The sequence below is a fragment of the Panulirus ornatus genome, chromosome 58 (genome assembly GCF_036320965.1).
Source record: "Panulirus ornatus isolate Po-2019 chromosome 58, ASM3632096v1, whole genome shotgun sequence".
Classification (NCBI taxonomy): Eukaryota; Metazoa; Arthropoda; class Malacostraca; order Decapoda; family Palinuridae; genus Panulirus; species Panulirus ornatus.
The window spans coordinates 12,416,680-12,433,794 of record NC_092281.1 but is presented as its reverse complement, the minus strand read 5'-3'; the positions used below and the strand labels follow the sequence as shown (position 1 = coordinate 12,433,794).

Below are 17,115 nucleotides of genomic sequence, written 5' to 3'. Positions count from 1 at the left end.
CACCATATACCACAACATACCTTGATGCAATTTTAAACTTCATATTATCATTATCTGCTATGAGCTTAGAACACTACAGGATGCCATAGTACTATTAATACCTGATGAACAGTATAGAGTATATTCCAATTAAGTACACAAGTATGGAGCACAACTTTTTAGTTTTTCATTAATAAAAAAAGGCATTTCTAAGAAAGTAAATTAACTGTGTGTCATGAGCTCATAACAGGAAACTGGGGAACCTAGTAGTTGCTATTAGAGAGATATACAGTGGTGAAGCATGGCTGAGTAGTAAGTAACAGTATCTTATGGTCAGCATACAACAGTAGTAGCCCATTGCAAACTTCATGCTGTTGCCTAACCATCTAACATATGATGTATTTACTTCTTAACAGCACTGAATTTTATTTTAGAATATCTTCACTACATTTCTAATGTATGGATTCAGTTTGTGGATGGGACAGTATTGTTGAAAGCACTAGATTAAATATGATTTTGTATAGTAAACCAGTAATTGTGTTAGTAGGCCATGCTAGAGAAAGTATGAGGGTTCAGCAGTTAGCAGAAACAGAGTTTTTCTTTATATAAAATGCATACGACAAGTACATGGATCTTCAGGAATCTTATGAATAGGCTGAAACTTCTTAAAAGCATTTGAATATTCAAGAAAGAAGAAAATTAAGTCATATTCTATAATGGTGCATTCACAAGGAACAGGTACATAAAACACCATACATGATTTGCATTTATATTCATTTTATTATTATTTTCATATTATCTCAGGACCCCTTCTCCAGGGGTTCCTGCAGCTTCAAGCTGCACTACAATCAGAAGTAGAGAAAGGATGGACTTCTTTGGAGAAAGAAGTCTTTGACAATTTTTTTCTCTGATGATACAACCTTGCCAAAGGTGACTTTCCACTCATGGAATAAATACATGCATTAAAGACTTAACTAAACATAATCAACACTTACATATTTCCCCCTCATTCCATGCCTCTCCAGATATATTCCCCAACTTCAAAATAAACATTACCAACATAACCAACACATATTTCTGTTGAGACTTCAGTGTCCACCATCTCACTTGGCTCACACTCAAGATCCCAGAGATGAACTATTCATAAACCCAACTAAATCCTTCCAATATCCTCAGCCTACACAAGCAGTCAACCAGACTCTCAATCCACCACCTCTGCAGCTGACCTCACCAAACATCACCTCACTAATACAGCACACAAGGACCAACATTCCACCAGGCTCAAACAACCAACACAGCAAATTTCAGGAAAGCAGACTTGATGGAATCAAAGCTCCATAACTTTAGTATAGGTGATTTTCCATTACTAAATCATGCAATCTTACACTTCATCAATATCACCAAGCAAGCCAACTAAAAGCACAGGAATATGGAAAGACATATCAAACTTCTCCCCACAAGTTACATACCTCATAAAACAAAGAAATCAGCCTACGCAAAACCATACACCATCAACAGAAAACAAGTCCAAACTCTAAACAACAGAAGCCTTCTAAAGATAGAAGGGATTCGTGGAGTAAGATATATATATATCTATATATATATATATATATATATATATATATATATATATATATATATATATATATATTTATTTATCGAGGATGTATGGCATGTGTACATGTAGGAAGAGAGGAAAGTGATTGGTTCTCAGTGAATGTAGGTTTGCGGCAGGGGTGTGCAATGTCTCCATGGTTGTTTAATTTGTTTATGGATGGGGTTGTTAGGGAGGTAAATGCAAGAGTTTTGGAAAGAGGGGCAAGTATGAAGTCTGTTGGGGATGAGAGAGCTTGGGAAGTGAGTCAGTTGTTGTTCGCTGATGATACAGCGCTGGTGGCTGATTCATGTGAGAAACTGCAGAAGCTGGTGACTGAGTTTGGTAAAGTGTGTGAAAGAAGAAAGTTAAGAGTAAATGTGAATAAGAGCAAGGTTATTAGGCACAGTAGGGTTGAGGGTCAAGTCAATTGGGAGGTAAGTTTGAATGGAGAAAAACTGGAGGAAGTAAAGTGTTTTAGATATCTGGGAGTGGATCTGGCAGCGGATGGAACCATGGAAGCGGAAGTGGATCATAGGGTGGGGGAGGGGGCGAAAATCCTGGGAGCCTTGAAGAATGTGTGGAAGTCGAGAACATTATCTCGGAAAGCAAAAATGGGTATGTTTGAAGGAATAGTGGTTCCAACAATGTTGTATGGTTGCGAGGCGTGGGCTATGGATTGAGTTGTGCGCAGGAGGATGGATGTGCTGGAAATGAGATGTTTGAGGACAATGTGTGGTGTGAGGTGGTTTGATCGAGTAAGTAACGTAAGGGTAAGAGAGATGTGTGGGAATAAAAAGAGCGTGGTTGAGAGAGCAGAAGAGGGTGTTTTGAAATGGTTTGGGCACATGGAGAGAATGAGTGAGGAAAGATTGACCAAGAGGATATATGTGTCGGAGGTGGAGGGAACGAGGAGAAGTGGGAGACCAAATTGGAGGTGGAAAGATGGAGTGAAAAAGATTTTGTGTGATCAAGGCCTGAACATGCAGGAGGGTGAAAGGAGGGCAAGGAATAGAGTGAATTGGATCGATGTGGTATACCGGGGTTGACGTGCTGTCAGTGGATTGAATCAGGGCATGTGAAGCGTCTGGGGTAAACCATGGAAAGCTGTATAGGTATGTATATTTGCGTGTGTGGACGTATGTATATACATGTGTATGGGGGTGGGTTGGGCCATTTCTTTCGTCTGTTTCCTTGCGCTACCTCGCAAACGCGGGAGACAGCGACAAAGCAAAAAAAAAATATATATATATATATATATTATCCTTGGGGATACGCGAAGAATACTTCCCATGTATTCCCTACATGTCGTAAAAGGTGACTAAAAGGGGAGGGAGCGGGGGGGCTGGAAATCCTCCCCTCCTGTTTTAATTTTCCAAAAGAAGGAACAGAGAAAGGGTTTAAGTGAGGATATTTCCTCTAAGGGTCAGTCCTCTGTTCTTAATGCTACCTCGCTAATGCAGGAAATGGCAAATATGTTTGAAAATGAAATTAATATATACATGTATATATAAAAATATATATTATCCCTATGGGTTGGGGAGAAAGAATATTGCCCACATATTCCCTGTGTGACATAGAATGGCTGAAAGGGTTGGGAGTGGGGAGCTGAAAAATCCTCCTGATTTATTTTCTCAAAAGAGGAAACAGAGAAGGGGCCAAGTGAAGGTTTTTTCCTCTAAGGCTCAGTCATCTGTTCTTGACACAACCTTGCTAATGCAGAAATGGTGAATACGTATGAAAAAGAAAGAAGGAAAAAATATATATATAATTGGATTCTGCCAGTTTGTAATTATGCCATGAGCAAAAAGTCACCTTCAGCAAGGTTGTATCATTAGAGTTCTATCTAGTTGAAGACCTTCTCACATAAAAGGAGTCCATCCTTTCTCCAGGTGCTAATTACAGTGCAGCCTTGAAGCTGCAGGAGCACCTGGAGAAGGGGTCCGGGGTTATATTTTTGACAATAATGATAATAGTGAGAATCAAAATAATGATAATGTATCTGAATGCATTTTCTTTCTTATATTTTACTATGAATATGAATTATAGGCTACGTTGTGGATTCGTATTACTTCACTCCAACTTTCTATTTATTTCACTTTTCTCTTGTTTCCATTTCCTGTTCCTTTGCTGTGTTCTCTCCTCTTTACCTTGGTGGTTTTCCTACTTCATGGCTTGTTTTTATTTTCATTGGTCTATATACTTGTTTTTCTTTGCCTTGATCGTTCTAATTTAACCCTGATCATTCACTGTTTGCCTTGATTACTTTCAGCCTTAATTTATCCTTCTGTAACTTTGACCCTTCCCAAATTTGTTTCCTGCTTCTCTTTGATTGTTTTCTCCTTACTGTAACTGTTTGGACTTTACCTTCATTTTTTCTCATTTCTATTCTCTTCTTTTCTCTCATAATTTTATTCCTTTACCTTGGCTTTTACTCTGATACTTCTTTACCTTGATCACTCCCTTTATATCTCTATTGTTCCAATCACATTACCTGTCCTTTGCACTGTGCTTTAATTTTCCATGTAATTTGTTTGTTTCTACCCTGGCTGTTACTTTCCTTGTATAGACTCTTTCATCATAATTTTGTTTTTTTTAATTGTCTCTTTATTAATCTTTTTTCTATCTGTTAATGTTGTGCCTAAATGAAACTTGTTACCTTAATTTTTCCCACAGCTTGATATATCCTCTCCTTTAGATATGTTTTCTTTATTTTGTATGTTCTCTTTACCATATCTTTGCTCCTTAATTATAATTTCTTCATAATTTCGTGTCCTCTTTACCTCATTTATTCCTTTCTTCTTGTTAATTCTGCCTTTTTGTCCCTTTTCTTACATTATTCTCTTTTCACCTTGATTATCCCTTTAACCTTTCATTGTTTTTTTCTCTTATTCTTCCAGTTCACTTCAGTTTCTCTCTTCTCATTCCTCATTACTTCCTATATTACAGCTTGCTTTCTTGCCACCCAAAAGGCACTCCATCTGCTGCTATTCCATCTCCTTCTCTAACTCATTTTTATTTAATACATTTTCCTTTTTCATTAACTCCTCTTTAGCCCTTTTCTCCTGCAATTAACATAGTTGTTTACCTAGTTGTGTGTGACCCTTGGCAACCATCACATGGCCCAGCTTGAATGTCCTGCCTGACTAACCTGAAACATCACTTCACCCCAACCCATGCTTCCTCCCTCCTTCCTTCCCATGTGTCTATACACCCTTGGCCTTCCCCTCTCCCTGGACATGTTACCCACTATTCCCACTTTCCCTCCTGGACTTGTCCCTAACCTTAACTTCCCTACCTCCCTCTCTCCCTCCCTGGACACCCTCCCACACCCTCAGATGCGTCGTGGCTTTGTGCATCCTCTACGACGCTTCCGATCTGAGGCCAACATGCGAGATGACCTGTCCCCTGGTGTGCAGACAAAGGAGAGCCTTGACCCTCGCCTGCAGTTAGCCCTGAGTGTGGGCGTACCAGTGCGGGTGGGAGTAGGCGGGGGTGAGGGAGACGCTAGTGAGCTTCTGGACCCACCTCTCACCCATGCTAAGTCACAGCCGAACCTTCTGCTCATGGCTTCTGATGCTGCTAGACGTAAGATTCCACAACAGGCACCATTACACAGATCTTGTTGGTAATATCAAAGTAATCTTGGCTACAAGGGTCTGCCCTCTCATTGTTTGCATTACTTGTTGTCCAGGTCTTGCTTATGAATGTTGCAAATATCAAGTGTTCTTTACTTCCAGAGCATACCTAATCAAACAGAATGCATGCAAAATAAAACAAAACAGTCTTTCAATGTAAGTTTGCTTCAAGCTGTTACATGAAGAAACTTTTTAGTTGTGAACTTCAAGTAGTGATAACACAGAGAAAGCAAGCCCTTGAAGTTGAGATAATCTTTTTTTTAGATTCAGATTTAGTTTACCTTGCATGACAGACCTTCCTGAAAGTTCCCACAACCCCAGTAACAAGGGAATTAACCTTCTGTCTAAATACCGTCTCCAGCATTATGGAGGCGGGTTTGCTCGTGTGTGCTTGTCAGAGCTTCATAATTGCCTGGGCCTCTTGTTTTAGCACGAAAGTTATTATGGAGGTTTATAACAATCTCAGAGTTGGCATTCAGCAACATCTAATAATAACTGCATTTTGGTGTTTTATAATCCATATTATGGGTAAGACATTTCCTTACAATTATTTAACCTAGGTAGTTACTAACTGTTCTTAATTATAACATGGACTTAATGACCTGCCGGTTATACCTGTTAGTCTCTTCAGTTATCACTTCAGGTTGATTTAATTTACAGCCATAATCTTGCCTTGTCACTTCCCACAGAGACAAGCTGGTGAATGTTCATGAGAGAATGGTGATTAGTCATAATTCTTGCAAAAAATGAAAGTTCAACACTCTCTCAAATATGAAGGTAGTAAATGATATTCTCACTTCAGGTATTGTTAGCAAAAAACTTGATCCCTGTATTAAAGAGTTGAGGAACTGACAGCCCAAGGGTTAGCTTGCTACAATGTTTATGGACAGCAGAGAATATTATGGTATGCCTGATACTTGACCTTTTTACTCATCCAGTTTCGTCGTCTACGAAAGTAGCAAGCAGCAGCAGCAGTGGGGGTAACAACAGCAATGTGCATGGACAGCAGCGTTCAGATGTGTTTGTGAATGTGCGTGGAGTGGCAGGAGGTGTGCAGGGTCTCCATATACCCCGTTCTGGCCTGCAGCTGTTCCTCAGAGTCCGTATCAGGTGAGTGATACAACTGTTCCTCAGGGTCTGCAGCAAGTGAGAGTGGTGCACCTGTTACTCAGGGTCCACATCAGATGGTTGGTGAAGCTGCATCATGGACAGTACAGCTGTGTTTTCAATAGGTGTTACATATAATTACCTATTCATACATTTATGGAAGAGAGCTTTACATTTAAGGTTTCCTGTCTCTAGTACTTTTCATACCACCAAGAAAACTTAAATCCTTGTAAGCTGTCATCATTTGCCATCTCCTAGCGTAGATCATTCAATCCATCCACAACCCTTACACTAATCCAGTATTTCTTCACATTCTTCTTGTCAAGCCTCTTTCTCAGCTTCTGATCATGGCCTTTGGTAACTCTGGCACTGGACCTCATGAAGAACTGTTTGCTGTTAACATCAACCAGTTGATTTAGGAACTTTTTATTAGGTGTTATGAGATCATCCCTTTCTCTCCTCCCCTCCAAAGAAGACAAATGTGTATCCCTCGACCTTTCAGTATAGTTCAGCTCTCTTAATTCAGGTACCATCATGGTTGCTATTCTCTGGACCCCTTTCAATCATATTGTGCTTCTTTAGGTGTGTAGCAACTGTCTCAGGTGTGTCCTGCTCCTGTTTTTCAGTTGACTTGTTTGTATGTAACCGATATGAGTGGTGCAAATTTTTCAGGTTCCGTAGCTGTGTCTCATATAGGTCGTGACTTAGATGGTATAGCTGTGCCTCATATAGCTGATGCAGCTATGTCTCAGTGCTTCTTCATCTAAGATAGTTGGCAAAGCTGTTTGTTGGTCATATAGAAAAAGGAAAAAAATAAATGATATTCAACTGGGGAACAATTAGACCAAACCTCCTCTTTGCCACAGCATAACCTTTTGTCTACCTACCTCCCTCAGTGATGACAAGAGTAGCAGCAGCAGCCTTAGCAGCAGCTTCAGCAGTAGTTTTGGCAGCAGTGGCAGTAGCAGTGGACGGACCACCAAAACGGTTGGTCGCTCTCGACTGGTGCCTGCATCTCCGTCACCAACTTTTGAGTGTGAGTGGCAAGTGGAGGGTGAGGTTTCCCGTCGGGCCCTGCTTGTCCTTGAAGTCCGCACTGCTTCCAGGGATCTCCTCAACTCTGCCAACCTTGCACTTGGTGACCTCTTCACTGGTGAGCATTGCAATTTTGTTGCAAAAAAGTTCTTACGGTTAAATTGATTGATTTCAAATGTCACATGTCTAATGATGACTTTTGTAGTACCTTTTAATAATGATCTTAGTCATTTGAATGGCCTTGCATGACCTATAATGGTCCTTTGTAACCTACAGTATGAGCTGCAATGACAGTATTATTTGATGTTTGAAGACCTTTGATGACCCTAACCGTGATAGTTTATGGAAATGTTTACAGGATATCATAGCTATGCTTGTCAATGAAAAGTAACAAGAAGCTTTTACTTGCCTTTGATGATTTTGAAAACCACTGACAATCTAGGATGAGCCTTGAAGAGCAAGGATGACCTGGTATGACCTGTGCAGGCTTTAGGACTCACTCTTTCCTCCTTACTTCCAGAGCCTGGTGCAGAGGGAAGTGTGGAGACATGGGTGAGCCTCCAAGGTGGTGCAAACCTCCACCTTCGAGCCAGCCATGGTGGCCAACCTCCTCAGTCCTCCAGACGACGCTCACTCTTCAGATCCTGGTCTCTCCACAGGCTCGGCAAGATCTGATAGTCTCTCATCACTGCCAAAGTAGTCTGAGGCCCATTCAGTGCAGTTGATGGCTCTGTCAGTGTCAAAGAGCCTGACTGTGCAGTTAAAAGTACCAATAAGTGCAGTCAAGTACCTGTTATTGCAGTCAAAATACCTGTCAGAGTATTTACTGTACCTGATGATGCAGTCTTAGGGCTTAGATGTGGAGCCTAAGGATCTAGTAATACAGACTAAGAGCCTGTCAACTCAACTCATGGGGTTATTGTAATCAGAGGGGATTGGCAGGGCAGTCTGTCATCACACCTTAAGGGCCCAGGCTGGGCAGTCAGATAACCTTCTGATGTGATCCAAAAGACTTCCTATCAAACTTGAGGAACTTGCACCAAAGTATAGGGGACTTGTCACCAAATTTACAGAGGCTGTAAACAAGATCATCTAAGGAACTGCTATGCACTCTTAAGGACATCAACATGGTCTCTGAGCTGTTATGCACTCTGATGGACATCAACAGGATCTGTGGAGCTTTTACGATAATGTCAAGGCTGTCAGCATGATCTGTGGATCTGTTAATGTGGTGTGGATGGCAGCTGGCATGATCTGAAGAATGTAAATAAGATGTGAAGGCTATTGGCATTGACTTTGTACTCAAGGGCTGCAAGCAATGCAAGTAGTAGAGAGGGAGTGCATTCCTTTTCCTTTTACCTAGTTCAGTCATGTGAGCTACATCAGAGGTTAAGAGGATTCCATAAAGTTTCTCTTGACTCACAAACAGCTGCAGAGATTAGATATTGAAGTCCATGCATGATATACTAGCCTTATAAAGTATGCACGGATATTTTGTAAATTACTCCTCCTATGTACTAAGATTGCAAGTTGCTGCATAGATGAGGGTAACTCACTCTTGATAACTAAATCCTGCAAGTATGATAATTATGAAAATAAAAAGAATAATCTGTCTTCATTACCTCAATATGCAAATGAACTAAGTGAAGCGAGTGATCAGGAACTCTCTTTCAGCTCTGCAGAAGTGTAATTTTTCAGTCAGTGCTGTAAACTGGAACTATTTTTATAGTCTTAAAGATTCATATTTCACTAAGTGATACAAACAATTGTGCCTCACTAAGTACTGTTGTGTTACATGAGTTCTTCAAGAGAACAAAGGACAGTTTCTTGTGAGTTTTAAAAGAGGAAAGCTAAACCTCATTTGATGATACTGTGCGCTGGTTTGTACAGAAACAGTTTTATGTGAGCCTAGAGGTCTAAATGTGAAATATTCAGTCATAATGCATAAGCAAAGGTGTTCCTAGTCAGTGCAACAGAAATGTAGAAAGAAGTGAAATGAGATTATAATCATATAGAAGGGGAAAACAAATTTATGGCAACAAAAGATATTTTCATTATTATTCATGATGCCTCACGAGAGCTAGTCGTACATCAGTTTACCAAAGTTGTAATTAAGAATAATGTCTGCACTGCTGGAGACAAGATGGTGATGGTACAGTGTCAAAACTGCTCCATCAAATGTTGTGAGCTTGTGACATGTATGTATGGCAAGGTCATGTCTTGCTGTGCTAGAATCCCAGAGAACATCTAACTGTGTCACAAGTACATACAACATTATAAAGTTGTAACCTCATTAGATAACTTTTTTCTGTATCATCAACTCACAACAAACTTTGCTAGTTCACCAAATCTTAACAAACTTTGCTTTGTTACCAGCTAAAAACACGTCTTTGTACTGTAGTAAGCTCGAGAAACTTTTGTTGCAAAAGTATGACAAAAATTCTTTACTTAGTCATCAGCTTACAACACACTTTCCTATCATCTGCTCACAACACATTTTACAATCACCAACTCAACTTGTCATGTTAATGCTCATAACAATTAACTTTGGCACAAGATCATCCTTTGCTCAGTGTGTCTAAAGTTCATAGAACAATTTTCTTTGGTATGTCACAATCTTAACGGATGACATCACAGCTCACAAAAAGCCATTTTGTTGTAAGCTCATATCACATCGTACTGTCATGACAACACAAATCATGCCATTGTATAAGCTCAAAACAAATATATGTCTTTATCATCAGCTGGTAGTACACGTACTTGCCACTCCTGGAAGTATTGTCTAACAAGATAAACAGGTGAGGCAAATCTGCTAAGCCTGACAAAGGGATAAAACCAGTGTCACTCAAAACAAGAGCTTCCCTCTATGTTGATAACAGTAAGTGTAGGATTTTAGCATAAGTTGGCAGCCTTAATCAACAAATGCTTAAGTGTAAACAGCTGAAACACTCACAAACCACAAAAATCTTATACATTCCCATTCCAGCAAACAATGGCCTACATCAGTGAGGTATTGAGACTCCATAAGATTTTGATTACCAGTATCTTTGGATTTTTAAGCTTAAACTATAGCTCAAAATAGATGTGTAGCTGTTTTCAAGTGATATTTATGTACCTCAGCTGGCCATGTGGATGGTATTGTTCCAGTGTGTTGTCCACGATATATTATGGAAAAGTTGTTCTGATGTCTTGCATATACTCTGTTGTCTGAAGTATTGTGGACAGTTGTTCTAAAATGCTGATATGAGATATATCCTGGAACAGCTGTTCTGATGTACTGTTGTTTATAGGATATATCATGGGACAGCTGTTCTGATGTGCTCATCAATAAAATATATCCTGCAACAATTGTTCTCATGTGCTGTCCATAAAAATCTGGTGTTACTCTGTTGACCTAGTTTTCTGTACAGAAACTTTGACATAAACATTCTACTGAACGCCACAGGCTCACGTGGCTCTGGTGTTTAAAGACAATAAATGGATATTCAACATCCCAAATAAACAAGTCTTTGAATATTACCTTTTGGGCATGACCTCACACGATGCGATATGTAACACAGTCTCACAAGGCACATGGCATTAATAAATACAGGTAGAATGCTGCATATCAGTACAAATCATAAACTATAATCCTTCATCCAGGAAATTCAAGATTATTGCCAACTGGGAGCATAAGTTTCCAGTGAATAATTTCATTATATGTTCATTAATGCTTTGAAGAGAATATGTTTACCTATACAGTATTACAAACATATAATATTACATGCCTTCATTAAGTAAACAAAACACTCAATTAAGGTTACAATATCTTCAGATATCAATATGTGGTCCATAATCACGATCATAAATGACATTTTTATCCATCTTTTTTTATGCAACGGAGGTGATAACATCCATATTGCATTTGTAAGCGAATGCAGTACATCTTCCTCAAAACTACCACTCACAATCATGGTAATTAGGGGGGAAAACACTGTCAAACTCATCACTACTTCCTTAATAAATCTAAATACACTCTAAAGGCCTTATAAGTCAGGTCAAAGGCCATCTTCATTACACAATCATCTATCCAGGGCTTGGCTACCTCTTTTGGGTAAGGGAGATTTCCTAGATTGTGTAATGGTGACAATTATTTGTGACTTTTTTGCAGTCCATTAATAAAAAAAAAAAAAAGCGCACTTCAGTGTAAATGGGGAAGAGATTTCCTCATTCATCAAAACTCAAACTGAAGGAATAGAAAAAGTAATTATCAAGATCCCTCATTGGTGAAGCTAAGGGTGGTTACTGTATCACATGGAAAGAACTGGACCTTTTTTTATGACAGTGATACTGAAGGTTGCCTTCCTTCTTAGGAGAGTGATACCGAAGGTTACCTTCAGATCCAGGAGTGGTAGCTAAAGATATGACTCCTGGCACTTTTTCTTGTTCACTTTCAGCTATGTTTGCATTCATTAATGCTTTTAGTCTCAGCAAGCAGTTTGGCTGTCTTGGTCACTTAGTTCAGGGGGAGCTTATTCCTGTGAGTTTGAACAAAGTATGGTATAGGGTGGTTCAACTGCCCATACAGGTCAGGTTCTCTCACCTACAGAAGGTCAGGTTCTCTTACCTACAAAAGGTCAGGCCTAACCTGCAGCAGGGAAGTCCTCTCACCTATAGAAGATCAGGTCCTTTCCCATATAGGACAGCTCCTCTTGCCTACAGAGGGCACAGGTCGTCTCAACTAAATAGGGACAGGTCCTCTTGCCTACAGAGGGACAGTTCCTGTCACCTACAGAGTCAGACGTCTGTCTTCCAAAGGGTTAGGACCTCTGGCTTACAGAGGGACAGGATCTCTTCCCTACTGAGGAAAAGGACCTCTTGCATATAGGACAGATCCTCTGGCCTACAGGGTTTCAGGACCTCTTGCTGACAAAGGGACATGTCCTCTGGCCCAGAAAGTCGGGATCTCTCACCTACATAGGACAGGTCCTCTTGCCTACAAAGGAGTCAGGGTCTTTGTCCTACAGAGGGTCAAGGTCCTACAGCTTACAGAGTGACAGGACCTCTTGCCTGTAGAGGGACAAGTCTTCTGGCCTACAGAGGGTCAAGACCTCTCAACTACATAAGTGCAGGTCCTCTCGGCTATAAGAAAAGTACAATTGCCTACACAGTGTTAGGTCCTCTCATCTACAGTCAGGTCCTCTCACCCTCATAGAGACAAGTCCTCGCGACTACAGGAAAGGACCTCTCGTCTATAGAACAAGAACTCTCACCTACAGAAGGTTAAATTCCCTCAACTATAGATGGTCAAGTCGCGCCCCAAGAACTGGTCAAATATCAGATGGTGTTTGGCGTACAGGCGTATATGATGCAAAACAACACATGCATAATCGGTTGTCAATAATGTCCCGTGATATGTTAATATGGAATTTTCACCTATTATAATCCCACTACGAACACTGCAAGAGTTAAGAGAAAATGAGAAAACTCAAATGATGGGGGTGCCTCTATGATTAGCGTCTCCTATCATTTGTTATCAGTTGTGTACCGCTGTGAGTTACGTTTGTGTTCAGGCAGTGTTAGGACAGGACGACTGTCGATCTGCACAAGAGAACTACAGGGTGTTGGGCAGAGCCTACTCGAGGATACAATATCTCCATAAACTCTTGTCAAACTCTTAGTCCAGTGTCACACTATATGACCCTTTATGCTTAACGGGGTGAAAATCTCCGGTCCCTCTGCTTGACTTATGAGATCATGGTTCTCAACACTGTGAACTGAGGTAAATAGGCGCCCACGATGCGCAGGAAGGAAAATTACAGTGTGTTGGAACAGAAAAGGACAGACCTGCAGTGTACATTATTGCCTAGACTACGGCGGGCTCCAACGCAAATGGAAAAAAAAAAAAATAGTTTCTAATCAGTAAAGGAGTCTGAGAGGCCACGGCTCGCTCGTCTAGTAAATATACATCGTGTCTTTGGTTAAAGTTATCTTCATAGTGACTGTGGAGGTCCATGAGGTATTCTACGGTGCTCTCCACTATAGGAATCTAGATAAAAGAGACGGGAAGAAGTGTGTTCCTGCCATCTTGGAGATCATGCACTGTGCTGCCGTCAGTCAGTCACCTGTACTGCTTCGGTGGGTGTGTGTGTGACACTGGTGACTGTTAACATCCAGCTGCACTACACCATTACTGCAACGTAGTTTGCGTTACTAGTTGCAACAGTTGGAAGGTGTCCCACTCCCAAACCTTCACAGAAGCCATTTTCGATGCGGGTATGACTGAGGAGGCCAGCGAAGCCATCCTGGTGAGTATAATAGGGAAGTGAACCCTGACGCCTCCCTTCACTCTACCTCCACCAGGGTAATTCATCAGAGGTAAATATATAAAGAAAGATCTTGAAGTGACCTGTGTATGGCGACAGATGGTAAGTTTCTTTTATAACGTTGTATGGCAACTGATCTGATTTTTGGAAGTGAGGAACATGAAAGGGGAAAATGACTTCCACATTCAGTAAGTGTACCCCTATCCTCCCTCATCTTGCCATGGTCATGTGAACCTTACTGAGTAAAGATACTTTTGAAGTTCAGAGAAAATATGATACAATAATTTTCATAAGCATGTGAAACCAAACAAAACCTAGGAAAGCAAAACTGTAGACGTTAGACATGGAGTAGTTTAACCTAGAGTACATAAATTATATATATATATATATATATATATATATATATATATATATATATATATATATATATATATATATATATATATATATATATATATTCTTTTTTCCTTATTTCGGTCTCATTATTAATATCCATACTAAAACAATATCGGCCAAGGAGTGGCCTACAATTTCTCTTCGTTAATTATATCGCCGTCCAGGTGATTTTGAGAGCCATGCTGCGCTCATGTGTTAATCTCTTTTATGAAACATATGGTCAAAACTCCCAACACCGTCGATATACGGCGATGATGGACGTCAGTCCTGGGTAGTGTGCAGCTTCTGGGAGCTTTTAATAAAGTGTGAAAGAGAGATCAGTATCTAGAAGAGCGAGACTGGGCATGCTTGAAGGTGAGGTAGTCCTAGTGGTGTGTGTGTGTGTGTGTGTGTGAGGGATACTAGGCATGGAGGAGGGTGAATGTGCTGGAAATAAAATATTTGACAACAGTACGTGAATATGTGATGTGAGGAAGATTAATCAAGTCAGTAATATAAAGTTAAGAGAGAGATGTGATGATAAGGAGTATGGTTGAGAGTTGAAAAGGGTGAGCAGAAATAATTTGGACATATGGAGAGAATAAGTGAAGAGAGTTTGACAAAGAGGATACATGTGTCAAAAGTGGACAGAACAGGTAGAAGGGGATGAAGTGAATTGGAGCGATGTGGTATACTCGGAGCGACGTGAGTGGACTGAGCTACGGCATATGAAGCGGCCTTGGGAAATCATGGAAAGGACTGTAGAGTCTATTGGTTGGGTGTAGGGGCACTTGGTTCTGGTGCATTATAGCTAGAAAATAGATGTGAGCGACTGATGCCACTCCTTCACCTGTTCTTGGAGCTACATTGCCAACGCAGGAAACTGCGAATGAATATATATATATATATATATATATATATATATATATATATATATATATATATATATATATATATATATATATATATATATATATATATATTTTTTTTTTTTTTTTTTTTTTTTTATACTTTGTCGCTGTCTCCCGCGTTTGCGAGGTAGCGCAAGGAAACAGACGAGAGAAATGGCCCAACCCCCCCCCCCCATACACATGTACATACTCACGTCCACACACGCAAATATACATACCTACACAGCTTTCCATGGTTTACCCCAGACGCTTCACATGCCTTGATTCAATCCACTGACAGCACGTCAACCCCTGTATACCACATCGCTCCAATTCACTCTATTCCTTGCCCTCCTTTCACCCTCCTGCATGTTCAGGCCCCGATCACACAAAATCTTTTTCACTCCATCTTTCCACCTCCAATTTGGTCTCCCTCTTCTCCTCGTTCCCTCCACCTCCGACACATATATCCTCTTGGTCAATCTTTCCTCACTCATTCTCTCCATGTGCCCAAACCATTTCAAAACACCCTCTTCTGCTCTCTCAACCACGCTCTTTTTATTTCCACACATCTCTCTTACCCTTACGTTACTTACTCGATCAAACCACCTCACACCACACATTGTCCTCAAACATCTCATTTCCAGCACATCCATCCTCCTGCGCACAACTCTATCCATAGCCCACGCCTCGCAACCATACAACATTGTTGGAACCACTATTCCTTCAAACATACCCATTTTTGCTTTCCGAGATAATGTTCTCGACTTCCACACATTTTTCAAGGCTCCCAAAATTTTCGCCCCCTCCCCCACCCTATGATCCACTTCCGCTTCCATGGTTCCATCCGCTGACAGATCCACTCCCAGATATCTAAAACACTTCACTTCCTCCAGTTTTTCTCCATTCAAACTCACCTCCCAATTGACTTGACCCTCAACCCTACTGTACCTAATAACCTTGCTCTTATTCACATTTACTCTTAACTTTCTTCTTCCACACACTTTACCAAACTCAGTCACCAGCTTCTGCAGTTTCTCACATGAATCAGCCACCAGCGCTGTATCATCAGCGAACAACAACTGACTCACTTCCCAAGCTCTCTCATCCCCAACAGACTTCATACTTGCCCCTCTTTCCAGGACTCTTGCATTTACCTCCCTAACAACCCCATCCATAAACAAATTAAACAACCATGGAGACATCACACACCCCTGCCGCAAACCTACATTCACTGAGAACCAATCACTTTCCTCTCTTCCTACACGTACACATGCCTTACATCCTCGATAAAAACTTTTCACTGCTTCTAACAACTTGCCTCCCACACCATATATTCTTAATACCTTCCACAGAGCATCTCTATCAACTCTATCATATGCCTTCTCCAGATCCATAAATGCTACATACAAATCCATTTGCTTTTCTAAGTATTTCTCACATACATTCTTCAAAGCAAACACCTGATCCACACATCCTCTACCACTTCTGAAACCGCACTGCTCTTCCCCAATCTGATGCTCTGTACATGCCTTCACCCTCTCAATCAATACCCTCCCATATAATTTACCAGGAATACTCAACAAACTTATACCTCTGTAATTTGAGCACTCACTCGTATCCCCTTTGCCTTTGTACAATGGCACTATGCACGCATTCCGCCAATCCTCAGGCACCTCACCATGAGTCATACATACATTAAATAACCTTACCAACCAGTCAACAATACAGTCACCCCCTTTTTTAATAAATTCCACTGCAATACCATCCAAACCTGCTGCCTTGCCGGCTTTCATCTTCCGCAAAGCTTTTACTACCTCTTCTCTGTTTACCAAATCATTTTCCCTAACCCTCTCACTTTGCACACCACCTCGACCATATATATATATATGTATATATATATATATACATATATATATATATATATATATATATATATATGTATATATATGTGGCGGAGGCGCTGCCGACTCAGCAGATTTTCTTCAGAAAACGTGATAAGACAATTGTTTGTTTATGGGTTAAACTTCCGGCATTAGAACCATCGTTTTAGAAATTGTTTGATTGACATAAAAATTAGGAATGTTTTACATGCCTGGCTGAACTGGTAATACAGGGGCAGCGGTGGTGGTGGTGGTGGTGGACATACATAACATACATAATGACTGACATAATCATGTAGGGGTACTGAA

At 40.5% G+C, this 17,115-nt stretch overlaps 2 protein-coding genes across 14 annotated transcripts in view; both read left to right on the top strand.

Annotated features, from left to right (window-relative positions):
* Positions 1-13,236, top strand: part of LOC139766519 (uncharacterized) — a 112,081-nt gene extending 98,845 nt beyond the window's left edge. For 11 of the 13 annotated variants that reach the window (XM_071695259.1, XM_071695258.1, XM_071695251.1 and 8 more), the window contains 4 exons: positions 4,912-5,161; positions 6,150-6,321; positions 7,215-7,471; positions 7,874-13,236. In XM_071695259.1, the coding sequence (XP_071551360.1) occupies positions 4,912-5,161; positions 6,150-6,321; positions 7,215-7,471; positions 7,874-8,028 (834 nt within the window). In that variant the 3' untranslated portion in view covers positions 8,029-13,236. Of the gene's footprint in view, positions 1-3,845; positions 3,867-4,911; positions 5,162-6,149; positions 6,322-7,214; positions 7,472-7,873 lie in introns of those variants that run through there. The other 2 variants (XM_071695263.1, XM_071695264.1) reach the window with 2 other exon arrangements.
* Positions 13,237-13,432: 196 nt separating this feature from the next.
* The window catches only part of app (Palmitoyltransferase app), a 40,081-nt gene continuing 36,398 nt past the window's right edge, over positions 13,433-17,115 (top strand). Inside the window, exon 1 of the mRNA XM_071695287.1 lies at positions 13,433-13,640. Coding sequence (XP_071551388.1) covers positions 13,611-13,640 — 30 coding nt within the window. The 5' untranslated portion in view covers positions 13,433-13,610. The remainder of the gene's footprint in view (positions 13,641-17,115) is intronic.